Source organism: Bombyx mori, chromosome 25, assembly GCF_030269925.1.
Source record: "Bombyx mori chromosome 25, ASM3026992v2".
NCBI classification, from domain to species: Eukaryota; Metazoa; Arthropoda; class Insecta; order Lepidoptera; family Bombycidae; genus Bombyx; species Bombyx mori.
In genome coordinates, this window is record NC_085131.1 from 8,596,028 (window position 1) to 8,611,969 (window position 15,942).

Below are 15,942 nucleotides of genomic sequence, written 5' to 3' on the forward strand. Positions count from 1 at the left end.
TTCTCGAGTCGTAAACACAAAACTACTGTCACAGTTTAAACTCGTTTTTTAATATAATAATATTACTTCCAAAGTTTCGAATGTTTTAGTTTTCGTGGTAAGGGCAATCCGTAAAAGTAGTTTTAATTAAAAATCCATTACCAATTCCCAATATGGGGTGTGTCGTAATAAACATAGTACTCGTGTATTTACAAATTTTACAAATTGATAAGAAATATACTAAATATTTTTGAGATTAGATAGTACTTATAATGGTTTTGATGCGTTATCTTTTTATAAATTTAATGTTTGAAAAATAAATGAATCATTGTCCGATCGAACTTAAACTTGGATATCTACTTCCAGTGATGATATCCAACTATAAGCATTGCAAAATCCGTTCTATGTCCTGTTTTTACGTAAACGTATGCGTCTATGTTTTTAGATTTATGAATGTTTTGTTTGTGGACGGACACGTCAACTAACCCGTTATATTGATTACAGATCAGCGCAAACCAAACTCTAAATGGCAACACCGAAATTCACGTACCATTCAACTTGGTGGCGGGATGGTGTCTCGAGGCGGAAGCATTGCCTCCTACACACCGGTTTGTCGATTTAATCTACATTTATATTTTAATATATCGTCGCTGTCAAACCAAAATCTGCTATATACAAAAACTCTATTTTGCATTAATGAGTAAAAACATTTTCGTATAAAATTTTATATGAAGGTGAATTTTTAAGAACTATATTAAATGAAAGCTATAGATAAATATTAAAGCTATAGACACATGTCAGTTTTTTTATACGGAAGATCGTACTGTGAACTATACGAAAGGGTCAAAAAGTAAAAATCAGATTTTGTTTTGACAACGACAATATTATTATTATTAATATTGCTTAGATTGGTGGACCGGTTCACGGCCCACCTGGTGTTAAGTGGTCACCGGAGCCCGTAGACGTCAACTATGTGAATGACGCCACTCACCTTGAAACAGCTACACTCATGAAACCTCTGTCTACCAACGCATTACTGCTCCACCGCAGAAATAGACGGAGTACCTCCCCTTGGGTACTCATACCTATAATAAATAATATATAGTAATATAGAAATAAATTAAAAAAAGTAATGCACATTATTAAAACTTTTAATGCGAATGAAGCCCATTAATTATAATGCTAATAGGTAAGCAAACTTAACCGTCAGCCGTAGAATTAAAATGTATTACTTCTTCGAATTTAATTTTTTCCCCGTATACAATATGCTCTAGTGTCACCGTAGTAACATATTTAAAAAAAAATGTTCCTAATGTAGAGCCGGAAAACTGCTCGCTCTACGGTTGCTGTGCGAGTCCACACAGGCTCAGGGGCCGGGCGCGCCTTCCTCCTGCAACAACCAACTGCACCTCGCGCACTTGCATCTCTACCAGCGAGCTTTACATCACGGTATAGTTAGCTTTTTTTTTTTTTTGTTGCTTAGATGTGTGGACGCACTCACAGCCCACCTGGTGTTAAGTGGTTACTGGAGCCCATCAACATAAATGCCGCCACCACCTTGAGATATTAGTTCTAATATCTCAGTAGAGTGCTTCACGGTAGAAATAGGCTGGGTGGTGCTACCTACCCGTGCGGACTCACAAGAGGTCCTACCACCAGTAATTACCCAAATTATAATTTTGCGGTTTTGATTTTTATTACACGATGTTATTCCTTCACCGTGGAAGTCAATCATGAACATTTGTTAAGTACGTATATCATTAAAAAATTTTGGTGCCCGTCTACGAGATTCGAACATCAGTGCATCGCTAGATACGAATGCACCGGACGTCTTATCCTTTAGGCCACGACGACTTCCAACGCTATCTACTGTTATGCATATATTATAAGTTACAATATATGCATAAGGGTAGATAACAATAGATACAATACATACAATAGATAATAGATACAATATATGCATAAGAGTATCCTAACTTCCCGACCCCAAGCTCAGAGCAGAATTACTCTAAAATTTCATAGCTCGGATTGAAAATGAGTTATACAAAGAAAACTGAGAAAATAAGCTTTCAAAATACTGTAACTTTTCATCTGCTGACTTACTATTAAGTCGAGTTATGGCCAGGATCTGTATCATCTCCATTCCTTCCATTTAGTCCGGTTTTGAACGTCACGATCTTTGAACAACTTACTTTCAATAGTATCTAATTACTTCTTTGCGTGCTTTATTTTATTTTCTTTGTTGTTTAGTTGTAGGCTGTCCACAGGTTGTTATTATTGTGTGTGCTTATGTAAGTTTTGTATTCGGATTCACCATTTAATTTGATTTTTGTTTTGTTTTTCTTATTTCTTACTAGTTTATACCACGTTCTAAGTCTGTACACACGTACCTAGCCTTAATTCCCGCAATGGACCAAAGGGAAACGGGGGTGACTGAAAAGCAGCGCTGTTCGATTTATCGACTTTGAACAGCATTAGATCCTGTTGCCTTTTTCTTTTATCGCGAGCTTTGAGCGCGGCGACGGAATCAAGAAATTCCGTAGAAAATATAAAATCTAACACCTCCCATTCTGCCTACCACGTAGCTCGCGTTCAACACATTCGAACGTTGCGCTTGTGTAGTGTTTGTGAATAAGCGCGCGGCGTGACGTCGCACTGCATGCGCACCATGAAATGAAAAGTCTGCCCATCTCTCTCTCGCGCGATCTAGCTTATGAGTTTGGCAGGACAGTTAATGTTTTGCTTTTGTTAATGTTTATAAATAAAGCGTAGTTTTATTTTTTATTATTTTAATATTAAATTATTAATGTCTAATTATAATTGCATAAGTTGATAAAAAATGGTATGCAATAGCTTTACCGCGGCATTCCCCGAGTGCCACACGTGTTTTTTTATTTTATTTGGTGTAAAAGGCAATAAATGAATTTGCTATTGTTATTAATTAAATTGATCAGGTTTGACGGGCGAGGATCGGTCCGTAGTGGACGTACTGGTGGAGCACGCAGCGCCGAGGTACTTGTCGCTAGCCCTCGACGGGTACTCACTGCTCCTACTAGACTTCGTGCACGCATCGACTGTCGTACTGAACTCGTCCGATATGGGACCATCGGTACGTAGATCTGACGACAACGTTTGTGATATTGTTATTAGAAAGTTCGCTAATTAACTACGCGTTGGACCACGCACGTTCTTGACTATTTTTGTTTGGCCACCTCTAAAGCTTTCCTATGTCTATGAACGTTCTTAGTAAAGTTAAAGAATAAATTATGTTGCAGTGTCCTCGCACAGCCGCCGTAACGTTCCTAGGATCTTTGCTGTCATTACCCGATGGATTGATGAATGCCCCCATGCTGCAACCATATCCTCATCAGTACAATACTGTTTCTTGTCCGGATCTCAAGGTACATTTTTTTCAATCTTTTAATATTTACTATAGTGTTAAATTTTCATTAAATGTCATAATTAAAACTATCAAAAAAGTCTGTAAATATTACCTTATAAATGTGCCTAAAAACTTCGTGAACGAGTTGTGACTTGCGTGATTTGTTCAAGAAAACATTAAAAGTGCCATATAATAACCATTATTACTACGTTAATGTCATGAAATTTAAAATGATAAAGAAAATATTTTTTGACTCATTCAAGTATTCATTGAAGAATTATTTTAATAAAAAAAATGCTTAAACCAAATCTGAAGCATTTACTAACCTGTGTGAGGCCATACGGAGAGATAGTATAATAATATGTGTGGTAATGTATGAAATTCTGTGACTGTCAAAATTACTAAAAACAAAAAGAGAACTTTTGTATTTTAATTATTTTCATAAGTAATCTGGATCAAAATCAAATATATTTTATAGCCCTTGTGGGCAGACGATCATACGGAACACCTGATGGTGAGTGATTACCGTCGCCCCTGGACTTCAGCACTGCAGGGGCAGATTTTGATCTGAACGCGGCTGCTTAAAAACCTATAATTTCCATTAATTAACTGAAAATCAAGAAAACTGAACATCTTTTGTTGCCGGTGTTAGGAACACGTGTTGAACATAGTGGTGCGCGTGTGTCGCCGGGAAGGTGCGGGTGCGGCGCGTTGTGCGGGCGCGTGCGCACTCACTGCGCACGTCACGCAGATGCTCGCCACACGGACCGCGTGTCCCAGGCTACCCTCCTACGTCACGTGTTTGCTGCAAATGCTCATGGTGAACACCTTTCATAGATCAATACAACATAAATTATCTCTTAAATAAAAATTAAACAATCGTACAATATGTCTCCCTATTGTTATAAATTATCTATTGCACCACAGATCTACATCGTTGTCATTTTCAACGCCTTTCAATGTTAATAAGTATTTTTGTAATGATCATCAATATCATAATTATTTATATTCTAATATGATATGACCCATTACATTACTAAGGTTTATAATTAGGAAGTTAAATTTCTTTTTATGAGAATTTTATTTTTCTATTTCAGATGAAAAACAAAAACATTGCTAAAGTTGTCAGCGATTGCATATTAGTGCTTGCCGATTACACTGACCGTATTGTAGAGATGTACCCAGGACTTGCTGGTAAATAATAATGTTTCGAATAAATTTCATGCTTAAAATTTATCATACATAAACTCTTTGTATTCATGGGATCTATTTAACCCAAATTTGTTTTTTTTATCATTTGCTGTATAGGTATAAAAATACCATTAGCATAATATATATATACAAGAGTATAAGTTTCTCTAAGAGTATAGGTATAAGTAACTCAATATTCCCTAAATGAATGTTATTTATTTTGATATGTAGGAAAAATAATTCGATGGATCTGCGCATGCTTGGCCCAACTTTCGACCAGCTGCCATCGTGACACCGTCAAACCACTGGCTGGGTCACTGCTGCTGTGCTTGGCCGAGTTTGCGGTGCGTTGCGGACCTCAGTACTTAATGGAAGAGAAGGATGGAGAACAAACACTTTTGCTGTTGATTTTTAAGGTTAGTGCAACTGTGTCTCGAGCAGACAATAAGCTGCTGAATTGAATAATAAAATCTAAACTTTGTTTATAAGTTATATATTTAACAACATCATATAAAAAATATAGAAATGTACAAACAGGCAAACGACTGTACGCACCGTGTAGTAAAACCTACACTATGCGCGTCAATGCAGGATCTAACGGTGGGCCCAAATGGTTTGACCAAATATTGGGCTTGATTTATTGTTGGTACTGCTGTTGGTCCGCGCCGGGGTGCTCCACGTGCTCCTGGGGCTGGAAGCCGTGCTCGTCAGCGATGAACGTGACGGTGTAGACCAGGCCGTCGGTGCCGACGTACTTGTAGCTGCCGGTCACTTCGATGGCCTTGTGGTCCTCGCTGATTTGCTTCAGGGTGCCCTTCTCTTGACGGGATGTACCGTCGCTTGTTTCAAAACTATTTGGAATATAATGTTTATGATATAACACATTTAAGATGAACATAAAAAAAGAGATTTTTTTTATCTTTTTTTTCGTATCCATGGCGGTGTGAATCAACCAATCGGGTATTAACCCATAGACACAGCCCACTGAGTTTCTCGCCGGATCTTTTCAGTGGGTCGCGTTTCCGATCCGGCGGTAGATTCTGTGAAGCACTGCTCTTGCTAGGGCCAGTATTAGCAACACTCCGGTTTGAGCCCGGTGAGCTCACCTACATGTTAGGGCAAAGCTGAAATAGCGTCTCTAGGCTATCAGCATAGGTAGGAAAAAAAACCGATCGGGTCAAGACATATTCCCGTTTCTTTTTTAAATTAGCTTATAGTTGTATACTAGGCCATGTACCTGGCGCTAGTTCTCTATGGATACAATAAGGCTTTGGATTGTCAAATCAAACTAGGTGGAATTGTTCAGTTAGGAAATGTGATGCCGCTATTACTACTGCAGAAAAAGATGCGGAAGTAGTACTTACTCGAAATTGTAACCTTCCGGGTTAACGTCCGAATCCTGCTTGAGGATGTAGACTGGGTGCTCGGGCTGTTGTTGCTGAGGGGCGGCGGCGACAACGGCGGCCAGGGCGAGAGCGACCAACAACTAGAAATGATCATAACTTATACAAACTAAACGAAAATAAATATGTGGTTGATCTTTACAAAAAATGGCGAATAGGACAGCAAATATCGCACTTTTAGTGTTATAGAGACCCATTTCGCGAAATTTTTGGATTACGACTTTAATTCAGGTCAACGACCCTTTTCAGCGACTCTTAATAATCAAATCACCAAAAGTAGCTTTTAAAAGGATAAACTTATACATCTGTCTCTTTCACTGCGTTCCTTTCCTTTACGTCTTTTCGGTTTGTTCGATGTTTTCCAAAAAACACATTTTTTGGGTTAGGTCTCTATAATTGTAAAGGTGCGATATGTAGACTCAACGTGTGAGTCATTGTCCGTATGTGAAAGCGATTGTCATCTGTTCCGATAGAACGTTAGCTTGTTTTGTCTTCGTCGTCTTGGCTTAAAGGATAAGACGTCCGATAAATAAGATCGTGTAATAAAAATCAAACCCGCAAAATTATAATTTGCGTAATTACTGGTGGTAGGACCTCTTTTGAGTCCCCCCGGGTAGGTACCACCACCCTGCCTACTTCTGCCGTCAAGCAGTGATGCGTTTCGGTTTGAAGGGATGGGCAGCCGTTGTAACTATACTGAGACCTTAGAACTCACATCTCAATGAGGGTGGCGGCATTTACGTTGCCGATGTCTATGGGCTCCGGTAACCACTTAACACCAGGTGGGCTGTGAGCTCGTCAACCCATCAAAAGATAAAGATAGACAAAAACGACTTACGAATTTCTGCATTTTGATGATGTGTGGTGGGGGTGTAGGGGACTGCCGGTGCTGCGGTCGGTTGCTGACTGTGTTGCTCCGTGCGCGCTCGTCCGTTTTAAACGCGAACACTAATTGAGTGACAACACTATCTCGTACGTACGCGTAACATGGTGCTAATGAGAACACCCACAGCTCTCGTCCCGCACACGTGAAATTCGAGCCTCTCATTACACAACTGCTTATTTGTAGTATTGCAGCGCCGAACCGAAGGCCTCGTTAACAATGCGCGACCTTTACTCCCGTTGACATGCAGTTCAACTACCAAAAAAAAAAACTTTCAGGTGTTGTACGCGGTTATGAAAGGAGCAAACGGATCCGACATTGAAGGCCTAAGTCTGCCGGTGGATGATGACTTCGATCCAAATATACAGTTGGATAATCTCGGGCCTAAAACTATTCCGGCATCAACGATCGACGTCAAGCTTTGGGCTCAAACGGTAATTTATTAATTCAAGTATCTTTTTTTTAATCTATATATATAAATGAATTGCTGTTCGTTAGTCTCGCTAAAACCCGAGAACGCCTGGACCGATTTGGCTAATTTTGGTCTTGAATTATTTGTGGAAGTCCAGAGAAGGTTTAAATGTAGATACATATGAAAATGCTCGGAATTAAATAAAAATAACAATTTTGGTTTTCCTTTTATGTATCCCCTGTCGGAAGGGTTCTTTTGTTTGTTTTAAGCTTATTTTATACAAAAGTTTAGGTCTTTTATTTATCGATTGAGGCACTACGAAGTCTGCTGGGTCAGCTAGTTCAATATAGAAATGTTAACACGGTATTATTGATGATTACTAAATTATATTCGAAATACGTTTGAATGAACTCAGTCAATGAATCAAATTAATTAATGTGGTCAAATAAATTGGAGGCTCAAAATTTATGTTTATTAATTTATAATAAATTTAAATTTAATAATTTATTAAATTTATGTAAATGAATTTAACTAAACATAATATTCTTTTAATTCTTTCTTTAACTTAAATCTGCAATTAAGTATTAAAAAAATATATTCGTGTGCGTATGTTCCCTTTCTAAGGGTGGGGTTCAGACAGTTGGTATATGGGACTTGGCATCAGGAATGGTTTTTTGACATTAATGAATGGATGTGTGATGCGCGTGTCGTCGAACAAAAGACGACACGTTGACGCATAGAAGACGAACAAACAAACATATTCGTTGGTATTGACACTGATATTAACACTGACTTGGCTGTGTCACTGACATTACTTAGATCGATAAGACACTTCAACCACTCACTACCGATGGGCCGTACGGCTCGTCTTACTACTTACTTCTTCGTCTTACTACTTACTTACTTCTTCTTCATCGTTCCCTCACTGTTGAAGATCGCGACCACATGTGACTTTCCTCCGTATTGTTCGGTCATAGGTGGCATGGACCGCATGGTATGGACTAGCATGTCTTACTACAAAGGCAATAAAAAATAAACTGCAATTATAATAAAAAAAATTCAACAAAGTTATCGTCACACACAATCTCTGAACAGATATGCACTCAGCTGGTATTGTACCTCGGGCATTGGCCTCTCTGGAGCGGATGCCAACTCTCCTGTCGTGTTTCCGAGCAACACGACAGTCCGTTACTGGGCGAGGAGCTGGGCCCCGCCGTGCTGACCGCGCCCAACATACAGCTGATGCGGTTCAGCGATTCGACTCTGGCCTCGCTCATTGAGCTGCCGGCCCTCGACCTGCCCGCCAGAGCCGGGACTACACCAGGTGCGTCCGTGGTCACGTAACGATAGTCACGTAGCGACTCAACTAGGTTCGATAATACTCCTTTAATGTCATCAGGTTTGAGTCCCGTGAGCTCACCTACTAGTTAAGGCGACGCTGATATAGCCTCTCAAGGCTATCAGCTTAGGTAGGAAAAAAAAACTTAATATGTCGCCATCCGCTATAATACCCTTTTTTATTGGTTAAATGGGTGGACGAGCTCGCAGCCCACCTGGTGTTAAGGGGTTACCGGAGCCCATAGAGATCTATAGCGTAAATGCCGCCACCCGCATTGAGATATAAGTTCTAAGATCTCAGTATAATTACAACGACTGCCCCACCTTTCAGACCGAAACGCATTACTGCTTCACGGCAGAAATAGGCAGAGCCGTGGTACCTACCCGCGCGGACTCACAAAGAGGTCCTACCACCAGTAAAATTGCACACGTGTTTTTATTGACACATTATTATTATTATTTTACATAATTTAACGCTTTTTTGTTTAATCGTTTTTTTTTCGAATGACACGAGCGCTAAATTAGTTTTGACTTGAAAAGTGCGTCTCGTCAGGTCTGACGACGTCGGAGCGGCAGGTGCGCGTGCTGCTGCGCGACATCGGCGGCAAGGCGTGCTGGGACGCGTCCGCGCTGTACTTCGACCCGTCGGGGGGGCAGCTCGAGGCGCCCGAACCGCTACCCCTACCCGAGAGGTACCTGGCTCCAGAGATACACATAGTAGTAGTTAGTTTGTAAGTAGTGTTACGCGCTGGGGTTCGGGATAGATAAAACTTCACCAAAGTACAACTAAAAACTGTATTCAACACTTAAAACACTTCTTCCGTTTCGATTCAGGTGATCGTTCCCTGTTTTGCTTCGATTAGTTCCGATTACTGACTGACTGCGTGTCCCTGCAACGCTTTTATAGCCGATACCTCATCCCTAGTATTATCGAGAATATTCCACACGTCTCTAGTAGTAGTTTCCGCTATCTGACAATAGATGGCGTTGTACTTCTCGAGCGTTCTATGCGCTACTAGTTCCTTCGATATTCGTTCGACTATTCGGCGATCGATGGCGTTACTCTTACCGGCGTAACAATAGTTAACTGCACCGGTGCACCGTCCTCGGGCATCACGCCGCCGCCAAATCAAGCTCAGCATGTTATGTTTATTTATATATCTGTCGATGTTAAGTGCGCTGAGCACGCTGCGAACAGTCCCCCTTCCAATCTCCCTCAGCATCACTTCAGCCCTGCCCTGAGAGGCAGTGGGGCTTACCCCGAGGCCCGTTCCATGCCCCCGTAAGGTAGTATGACGACCCCAAACGTAACGTAACATCTAGAAGATATCTTACTTCGCTCCCTATGATCCACACGAACTACTCTCAATACAAATACAAATTAAGTAAAACGAATTACAAAGTGTGAAACTTGTCTTTTCGCTGCATTTTTTTTTGCGTTCTTAAAGCGCGTTAGGAAAATCCACCCGAAGAGAAAAAAGAAATCGAATAATTAAAACGTCGATGTTTCAGCAACGAATGTCCAAGAGAAAACACACTCTCGTCTTTACCGCCCCCTCTGCCCCCGGACCTGCTACCCGACTACAAAAATTGCCCACCGGACAAACACCAACTGGATCATGTAAGTGACCTTTTAAAATATATCAAAAAATATATTTATCCAACTATTTATTTACAAATGTTTTTATTAATTAAGCGACGCTGTTGATCATCTCATACAATATCGAAAAAAGTTTTCATCGAAAAAGAATTAGTCACTAAGTTTTGTAAACAAAATGCTGTCTTAAGTTCGTGCCTGTCAACTTCATATTTCTGATGCAGCTCGAATAGCAGTCCCTCCCTGCAAGACTCTCCATTAGCTTGAATCGCAAATCGGCAACACAAAATCGCAGCGAAAAATAAAATATCCTAATAACTTTGTCGATAAAATGACATAGATTTGTTTCGACTTTTTCACTATATTGCCAGCAAATCAAGGGATTCAACGTTATTCGAAGCTTATATATAGTATAATATCATTTCGCTTAATACACAACCTTTATCTTTGTAATTAAAGGTGTGTTTTATTCGGTATTAGCAACAACAGTTCGATGTTTTCAATTCAACATCAATTATATTTACTTCATTCAAACACCTGAAGAAGTTTTTGTGCCATGATATTTTTTTTCTAATTTTAACCGTTAAATACAATAATAAAAATAATAAATCCATTTACTACATAAATTCTTAAATCATGACCTAAAATACTATTTACATATTTAACAAATTGAGAGATTAAGCAGATGGCATCAACAATATAATATTAACCAATGATCCTCACACTATAGTAGAATTATTTTGTCTGTGCAGTTTGGGTCATAAAAAATCGGAGCGGTGAAGCGAGTATTTCGCTCTCTCTTCCACTCACGAACGAGCCTTATGGACGGGCATAGTGATGCGCATTATTGTTGTCGATAAGCGTTATCGATAGTGTATTTAGTTTAGTCATTTTGTGGGTTAGTGATAAAAATGAAAGAAAAAATCACTAATCGAACACTTACACCACATATCGCCGCAGCAAGTTAATGAGAACGGCAGAAATTAACACTTTGTAACTTTTCGGGATCTATTTTCATTTCAGTGAAAATTTTTAACACATTGTTGATAACAACACGTGCAAATATTATTTTGAATAAATTCTCCGGTTTTGGTACAAAACAAAGGAGTAGCCATCGTGTCACTAAAGAAATTCAGAAAGCGAATGCATAAAAACACATTTCTCTTCGACATATGTACTATAATTTGCAGGTAAGTACAACAAATGACTGATAACATAACAATGTCTCACCACCCTTCGTATACTGCCCCGCCGCCGTGTACCTGCCTTCGATGACTCATTTGTTTTTATCGATAATAACGTTGCGCCCAAGCAACATACTCACCGTCCTAGCCGGGCTACGTTTTATGACCCAAACTGCACGGACAAAATAATTCTACTATAGGCACAGCCCGTATCGTGAGGGCCAAAATACGATTTGCTATGTATACAATCGACCCCAATCGACATCACTATTATTAATAATATTATTACACTCAAAAGTATGCGTTACAAGATTTAACATTTCAGTAATTAAAATAACACGTCAAATAATTACACATAATGTGTGGGGAGCGTAGAAATAAACAAATATAAAATAAACAAAAAAAGATACAAAACTAATAAATCTGTAACTGCTATTTCTTGTTTTTTGGCTCTCCGTAAAGTTTCAAAAATGTCGTTTAAACCAAATAACCTTTCACATATATAGGTGCTGGCCTATATCGGTCGAACGTCGCCCGAAGTGGTGTGCGGTAGGAGACTAGACGAGGCGGGTCCGTCGCCGCTGCCGCCGGGCGCTGAGGACGAGCTGGTGGCGGCGCTGGTGGCGCATCGGAACCAAGAGCGGGCGTACCTCGCTAACAAAGACAAGTCTGTATATCTCTTATTCATCTTTAGTTTTTGGCTCCGGCACGATTTGTGCATTAGCCAGCGTCAAGTGATAAGTTTATTTTTTTTATTGCTTACATTGGTGAACGAGCTCACGGCCCACCTGATGTTAAGTGGTTACCGGAGCCCACAGTCATCTACAACGTAAATACCGCCACCCACCTTGAGATATGAGTTCTAAGGTCTCAGTATAATTACAACGGCTACTCCACCCTTCAAACCAAAACGCATTACTGCTTCACGTCAGAGATAGGCAGGGTGGTTGTACCTACCCACGCGGACTCACAAGAGGTCCTACCACCAGTAAATTTACTGAGACTTTTTCAATGAACATTTTCAAAGATAAGAAGCTACATCCAGCGGCGTTGTTTCATTTTCCCACATCTTTCCACTTTCACAGATTCGAAACAGTTAATAAACCACCGTTATTACGCATTTGACCCTGAAAAAACACTAAATAGACAAAATAAAACAAATCACGCACCCTTACTCCTCGCGTTCCCGCCAAAAAGTCTGTCCTGTATTTATGAAGTGATATTTTCGCCGTCTTTACAGTGATGAAGAGGTGGAGCTGGTCGAGACGACAGCGGAGCCGGCCCCGGGCCCGTTCTCGCAGTGCAGGCTGTTCCTCGCGCAGCTGGGCACGCTCGCGCCCGCCAGGCGGAGCCACGCGTACCTGCTGCGCCGCACCGACCGACTGCTGCGGGAGCTCAGGAACCTCGACGCGCAGAGGTAGTAGCTTCATAATTAGTATTTAGTCTTCATCTGTTCGTATTTGTCGTAAGGAATCGGGCGTTTCTATTTAAAAAATATCGAAATTTATTCTGTTAGGTAATGAACTCAGTTTTTTTTTTTTTTATGTATCGCATGTAATATAATGTAACAGAAAATGCGAAAATGTGTTGTTTGCCGTGACAAAGTTAGAGCCAGTATTTTTTTTCTAATATCTTGTAAGTATACTATGGACACCCCAATTTGTTAAGTGATTTTTTTAGATGAATTTTTTAGTGTTATTATAGGTAGGGGATATACGAGAAACGTTAAATTATTTTGATTGATTATTGTTTGATCGTTAATATCAATTAATTTTAGGTAATCATATAATTATCGGAGTGTATATATTGTAACCAATCAAACTAATCTTATTTTATGTATAGATGTCGTGAGACGCACAAAGTGGCTGTCATATATGTTGGAAAGGGACAAGAGACACGGAACGAAATACTCTCGAACCGATGCGGCAGTCCCGCTTATGAAGCCTTTTTGGCTGCACTCGCTTGGGAGGTAAAATCATGGAAATTCCTTATTCACACCGAATACATTTTAGACACAATCACACAACTCTTTCAGAGAATGATAATACTTATTGTCTGTCTATTAATCAGATGATGCGGGTATGTGTGACTTCAGCCTAGTCAAATCGCTGTTTATATGTAAATGAACTTAAGTGTGTTTGTTTATTCGATGACGTAGCTAAAAAATGAATAGAAATGACATTTAATTATTGAAATTATTAAAACTACTTTTACAGTTTAAGTTCGCGTTTTTTTTATTGTCATTACATGTGTCATTTCCTACATATTATTCCTATATGTTAAAAAAAATTGTATTGGTGGGTAGTCACATTATTTTTGCGCTATGGCTGCGTCTGTTCGCCTAAACAGTAATAATATTCAAACAAATAAGATGTCAATATGTAAAAATGTAATCGGAATGCGCTGCTGACAGGTGGAGCTGGAGAGTCATGTGGGGTTCACCGGGGGGCTGCGGGGCGGCGGGGCGGGGGTCAGCGCGCCGTACGCCGCCACGCTCACGTTCGAGGCGCTGTTCCATGTCGCCACGCGCATGCCCGCCGACACACCCGATGCCATACTCAACAAGGTCCTTAATCTTCTCTTGCATCGTTATTTAGGAGTGTAGCTCATATAAACGTGACAGAAGTTAAACTTCTTGGACGACAGGGAGAAAGCAAGCGATAATTGCTACGACGCGAATAATACTAGACTTCTTAGGGAAGATTTCGTGCGAAAAATTTAACTCCAACTTTTGTTTAGTTATTTATAGATTTTATATTTCCATTCACGTAAATAAAATTGAATCTTAATATTGACAAAAGATAGGGCTCAACAAGTTATTATTGAATGTTTAATTTATCTTAACAATTTTTAACAAATTTGAATATCTATATTTTATCTTTTTAGACTCGCCACTTGGGAAACGACGAGGTTCATGTCGTATGGAGCGAGCATTGGCGTCCATACAAACGGGATACTCTGCCGACCCAGTTCTGTGACGTACTTATTGTGCTGTATCCACTACCCGGTGGGCTGCTGCGATGTACTATCACAAGGAAGCCTGATGTGAGTACCAAAATGTAACAAACTAAACATTGAACTATAAAATAGTTTTAAATTATACCGTAAAATGGGGGAATCGGGACACTTTTAAGTTCGACATTGATTTTTATCGTTTTTTGGAGTTTACTCCTTTAGAATCGATTTACATATATAGGCCTGGGGTATGAAAATTATGGGGACCAAAATCGTACTAGCATGTCACACGAAATGCGTTATGCGCCTGATTGCGCATGTCACACGAAATGCGTTATCGCAGGTGACGCCGGGCTGCTGCGCCGGCAGTCCGCCACAAAGCGCGTTTCTCTCATTATTGTATTTTCATATATTTGTTAGTCGTTTGTTTTGTGTCTCGTTAATTTGTTAATAATCTGTAGTGTATCGTGTTGTCGTAATATAGAACTATTTCTCGTATTGTTTCGTTTAATTTTTTATATCCAGTAAACTCCAGTCGTGCGTCGGAGCGGACACACACACTTTTTTTATATCCAGTAAACTCCAGTCGTGCGTCGGAGCGGACACACACACTTTTTTTTTTTTGTAGTTATAACGGCTGTTCAAACGGAGAACATAATGGTTCCGGAGGCTTAAATTTTTATATACGATTCATTATTATACATAGTTCATTACAAAATACACTCAAAAACTGAAAAAACTAGCTTAACCCGATTCACCTTGGCTTTGGGGTGAATCAGGTTACGTATGGCGATAATAGAGTTTTTCGATAGGGCTGGCACTATTTAGTTGTTAGCTAGGTACCTTTTTACTGGTGGTAGGACCTCTTGTGAGTCCGCGTGGGTGGGTACCACCGCCCTGCCTATTTCTGCCGTGAAGCAGTAATGCGTTTCGGCTTGAAGGGTGGGGCAGCCGTTGTAACTATACTTGAGACATTAGAACTTATATCTCAAGGTGGGTGGCGCATTTACGTTGTGGATGTCTATGGGCTCCAGTAACCACTTAACACCAGGTGGGCTGTGAGCTCGTCCACCCCTCTAAGCAATAAAAATAATAAAAAAATATTCTACTTCCAGTCCCTATTCCCCCCAGTCTTCTGTACGTATAAATCTTAATAGCATTTCTAGTCACAACAATCTATAAAGATTACATAGTAGAATGATGTGATGTTTGCAGGTGGGCGCGTTCGGTCCGGTGTGGGAGGAGAGCGTGGTGGGCGTGGCGGGGGGCGCCGCGCTGGTGCGGGGCGCGGTGACGGCGGGCGGGCGCGCCGTGCGGGCCACCATGCCGCTGTACCAGCACGCGTACACGGAGCGGGCGCGCTGCCTCGACGCGCTCACGCACCACCACACGCTGCACACCTCCTACGAACGGTTCGTCGAGCGCGTGCGCGACCCGCTCCCCGCGCCCCTCTCGCCGCACGGTACGTTCCCCGCTCCTCATATTTCTATGAACCGGTGCTATGCTTACTGGAAACCGTATACATTTTAACGTGCTAGCTTGGCCTTCTATCGCTAATATTAAATATATACGTAACATATAAGAATAACTTTGAAGAAATACAATTTTGTTACGACGA

The 15,942-nt window shown here is 40.5% G+C and overlaps 2 protein-coding genes across 5 annotated transcripts in view; one reads left to right on the forward strand and one right to left on the reverse strand.

Moving 5' to 3' along the window:
• Nucleotides 1–15,942, forward strand: part of LOC101742620 (probable Rho GTPase-activating protein CG5521) — a 36,093-nt gene that overhangs the window by 16,995 nt on the left and 3,156 nt on the right. For all 3 annotated transcript variants that reach the window (XM_021347174.3, XM_062676158.1, XM_021347177.3), the window contains 17 exons: nucleotides 484–587; nucleotides 1,298–1,428; nucleotides 2,934–3,088; nucleotides 3,255–3,380; nucleotides 4,014–4,181; nucleotides 4,459–4,555; nucleotides 4,784–4,968; nucleotides 7,117–7,272; nucleotides 8,346–8,574; nucleotides 9,142–9,280; nucleotides 10,101–10,209; nucleotides 11,876–12,036; nucleotides 12,610–12,786; nucleotides 13,212–13,338; nucleotides 13,783–13,935; nucleotides 14,256–14,414; nucleotides 15,540–15,786. In XM_021347174.3, coding sequence (XP_021202849.2) covers nucleotides 484–587; nucleotides 1,298–1,428; nucleotides 2,934–3,088; nucleotides 3,255–3,380; nucleotides 4,014–4,181; nucleotides 4,459–4,555; nucleotides 4,784–4,968; nucleotides 7,117–7,272; nucleotides 8,346–8,574; nucleotides 9,142–9,280; nucleotides 10,101–10,209; nucleotides 11,876–12,036; nucleotides 12,610–12,786; nucleotides 13,212–13,338; nucleotides 13,783–13,935; nucleotides 14,256–14,414; nucleotides 15,540–15,786 — 2,623 coding nt within the window. The remainder of the gene's footprint in view (nucleotides 1–483; nucleotides 588–1,297; nucleotides 1,429–2,933; nucleotides 3,089–3,254; nucleotides 3,381–4,013; nucleotides 4,182–4,458; nucleotides 4,556–4,783; nucleotides 4,969–7,116; nucleotides 7,273–8,345; nucleotides 8,575–9,141; nucleotides 9,281–10,100; nucleotides 10,210–11,875; nucleotides 12,037–12,609; nucleotides 12,787–13,211; nucleotides 13,339–13,782; nucleotides 13,936–14,255; nucleotides 14,415–15,539; nucleotides 15,787–15,942) is intronic.
• CPR49 (cuticular protein RR-1 motif 49) lies at nucleotides 5,030–7,097 on the reverse strand. 2 transcript variants are annotated; one of them, XM_012688661.4, is made up of 3 exons: nucleotides 6,794–7,097; nucleotides 5,917–6,038; nucleotides 5,030–5,403 (listed from the first exon to the last, which is right to left on the reverse strand). In XM_012688661.4, the coding sequence occupies exons 1-3, from the start codon at nucleotides 7,001–7,003 to the stop codon at nucleotides 5,190–5,192; spliced, it is 546 nt and encodes a 181-aa protein (XP_012544115.3). In that variant the 5' UTR covers nucleotides 7,004–7,097; the 3' UTR covers nucleotides 5,030–5,189. The 2 variants fall into 2 exon arrangements, with proteins under 2 accessions (XP_012544115.3, NP_001166707.1); NM_001173236.1 differs by having other exon boundaries at nucleotides 5,190–5,403; nucleotides 6,936–6,944.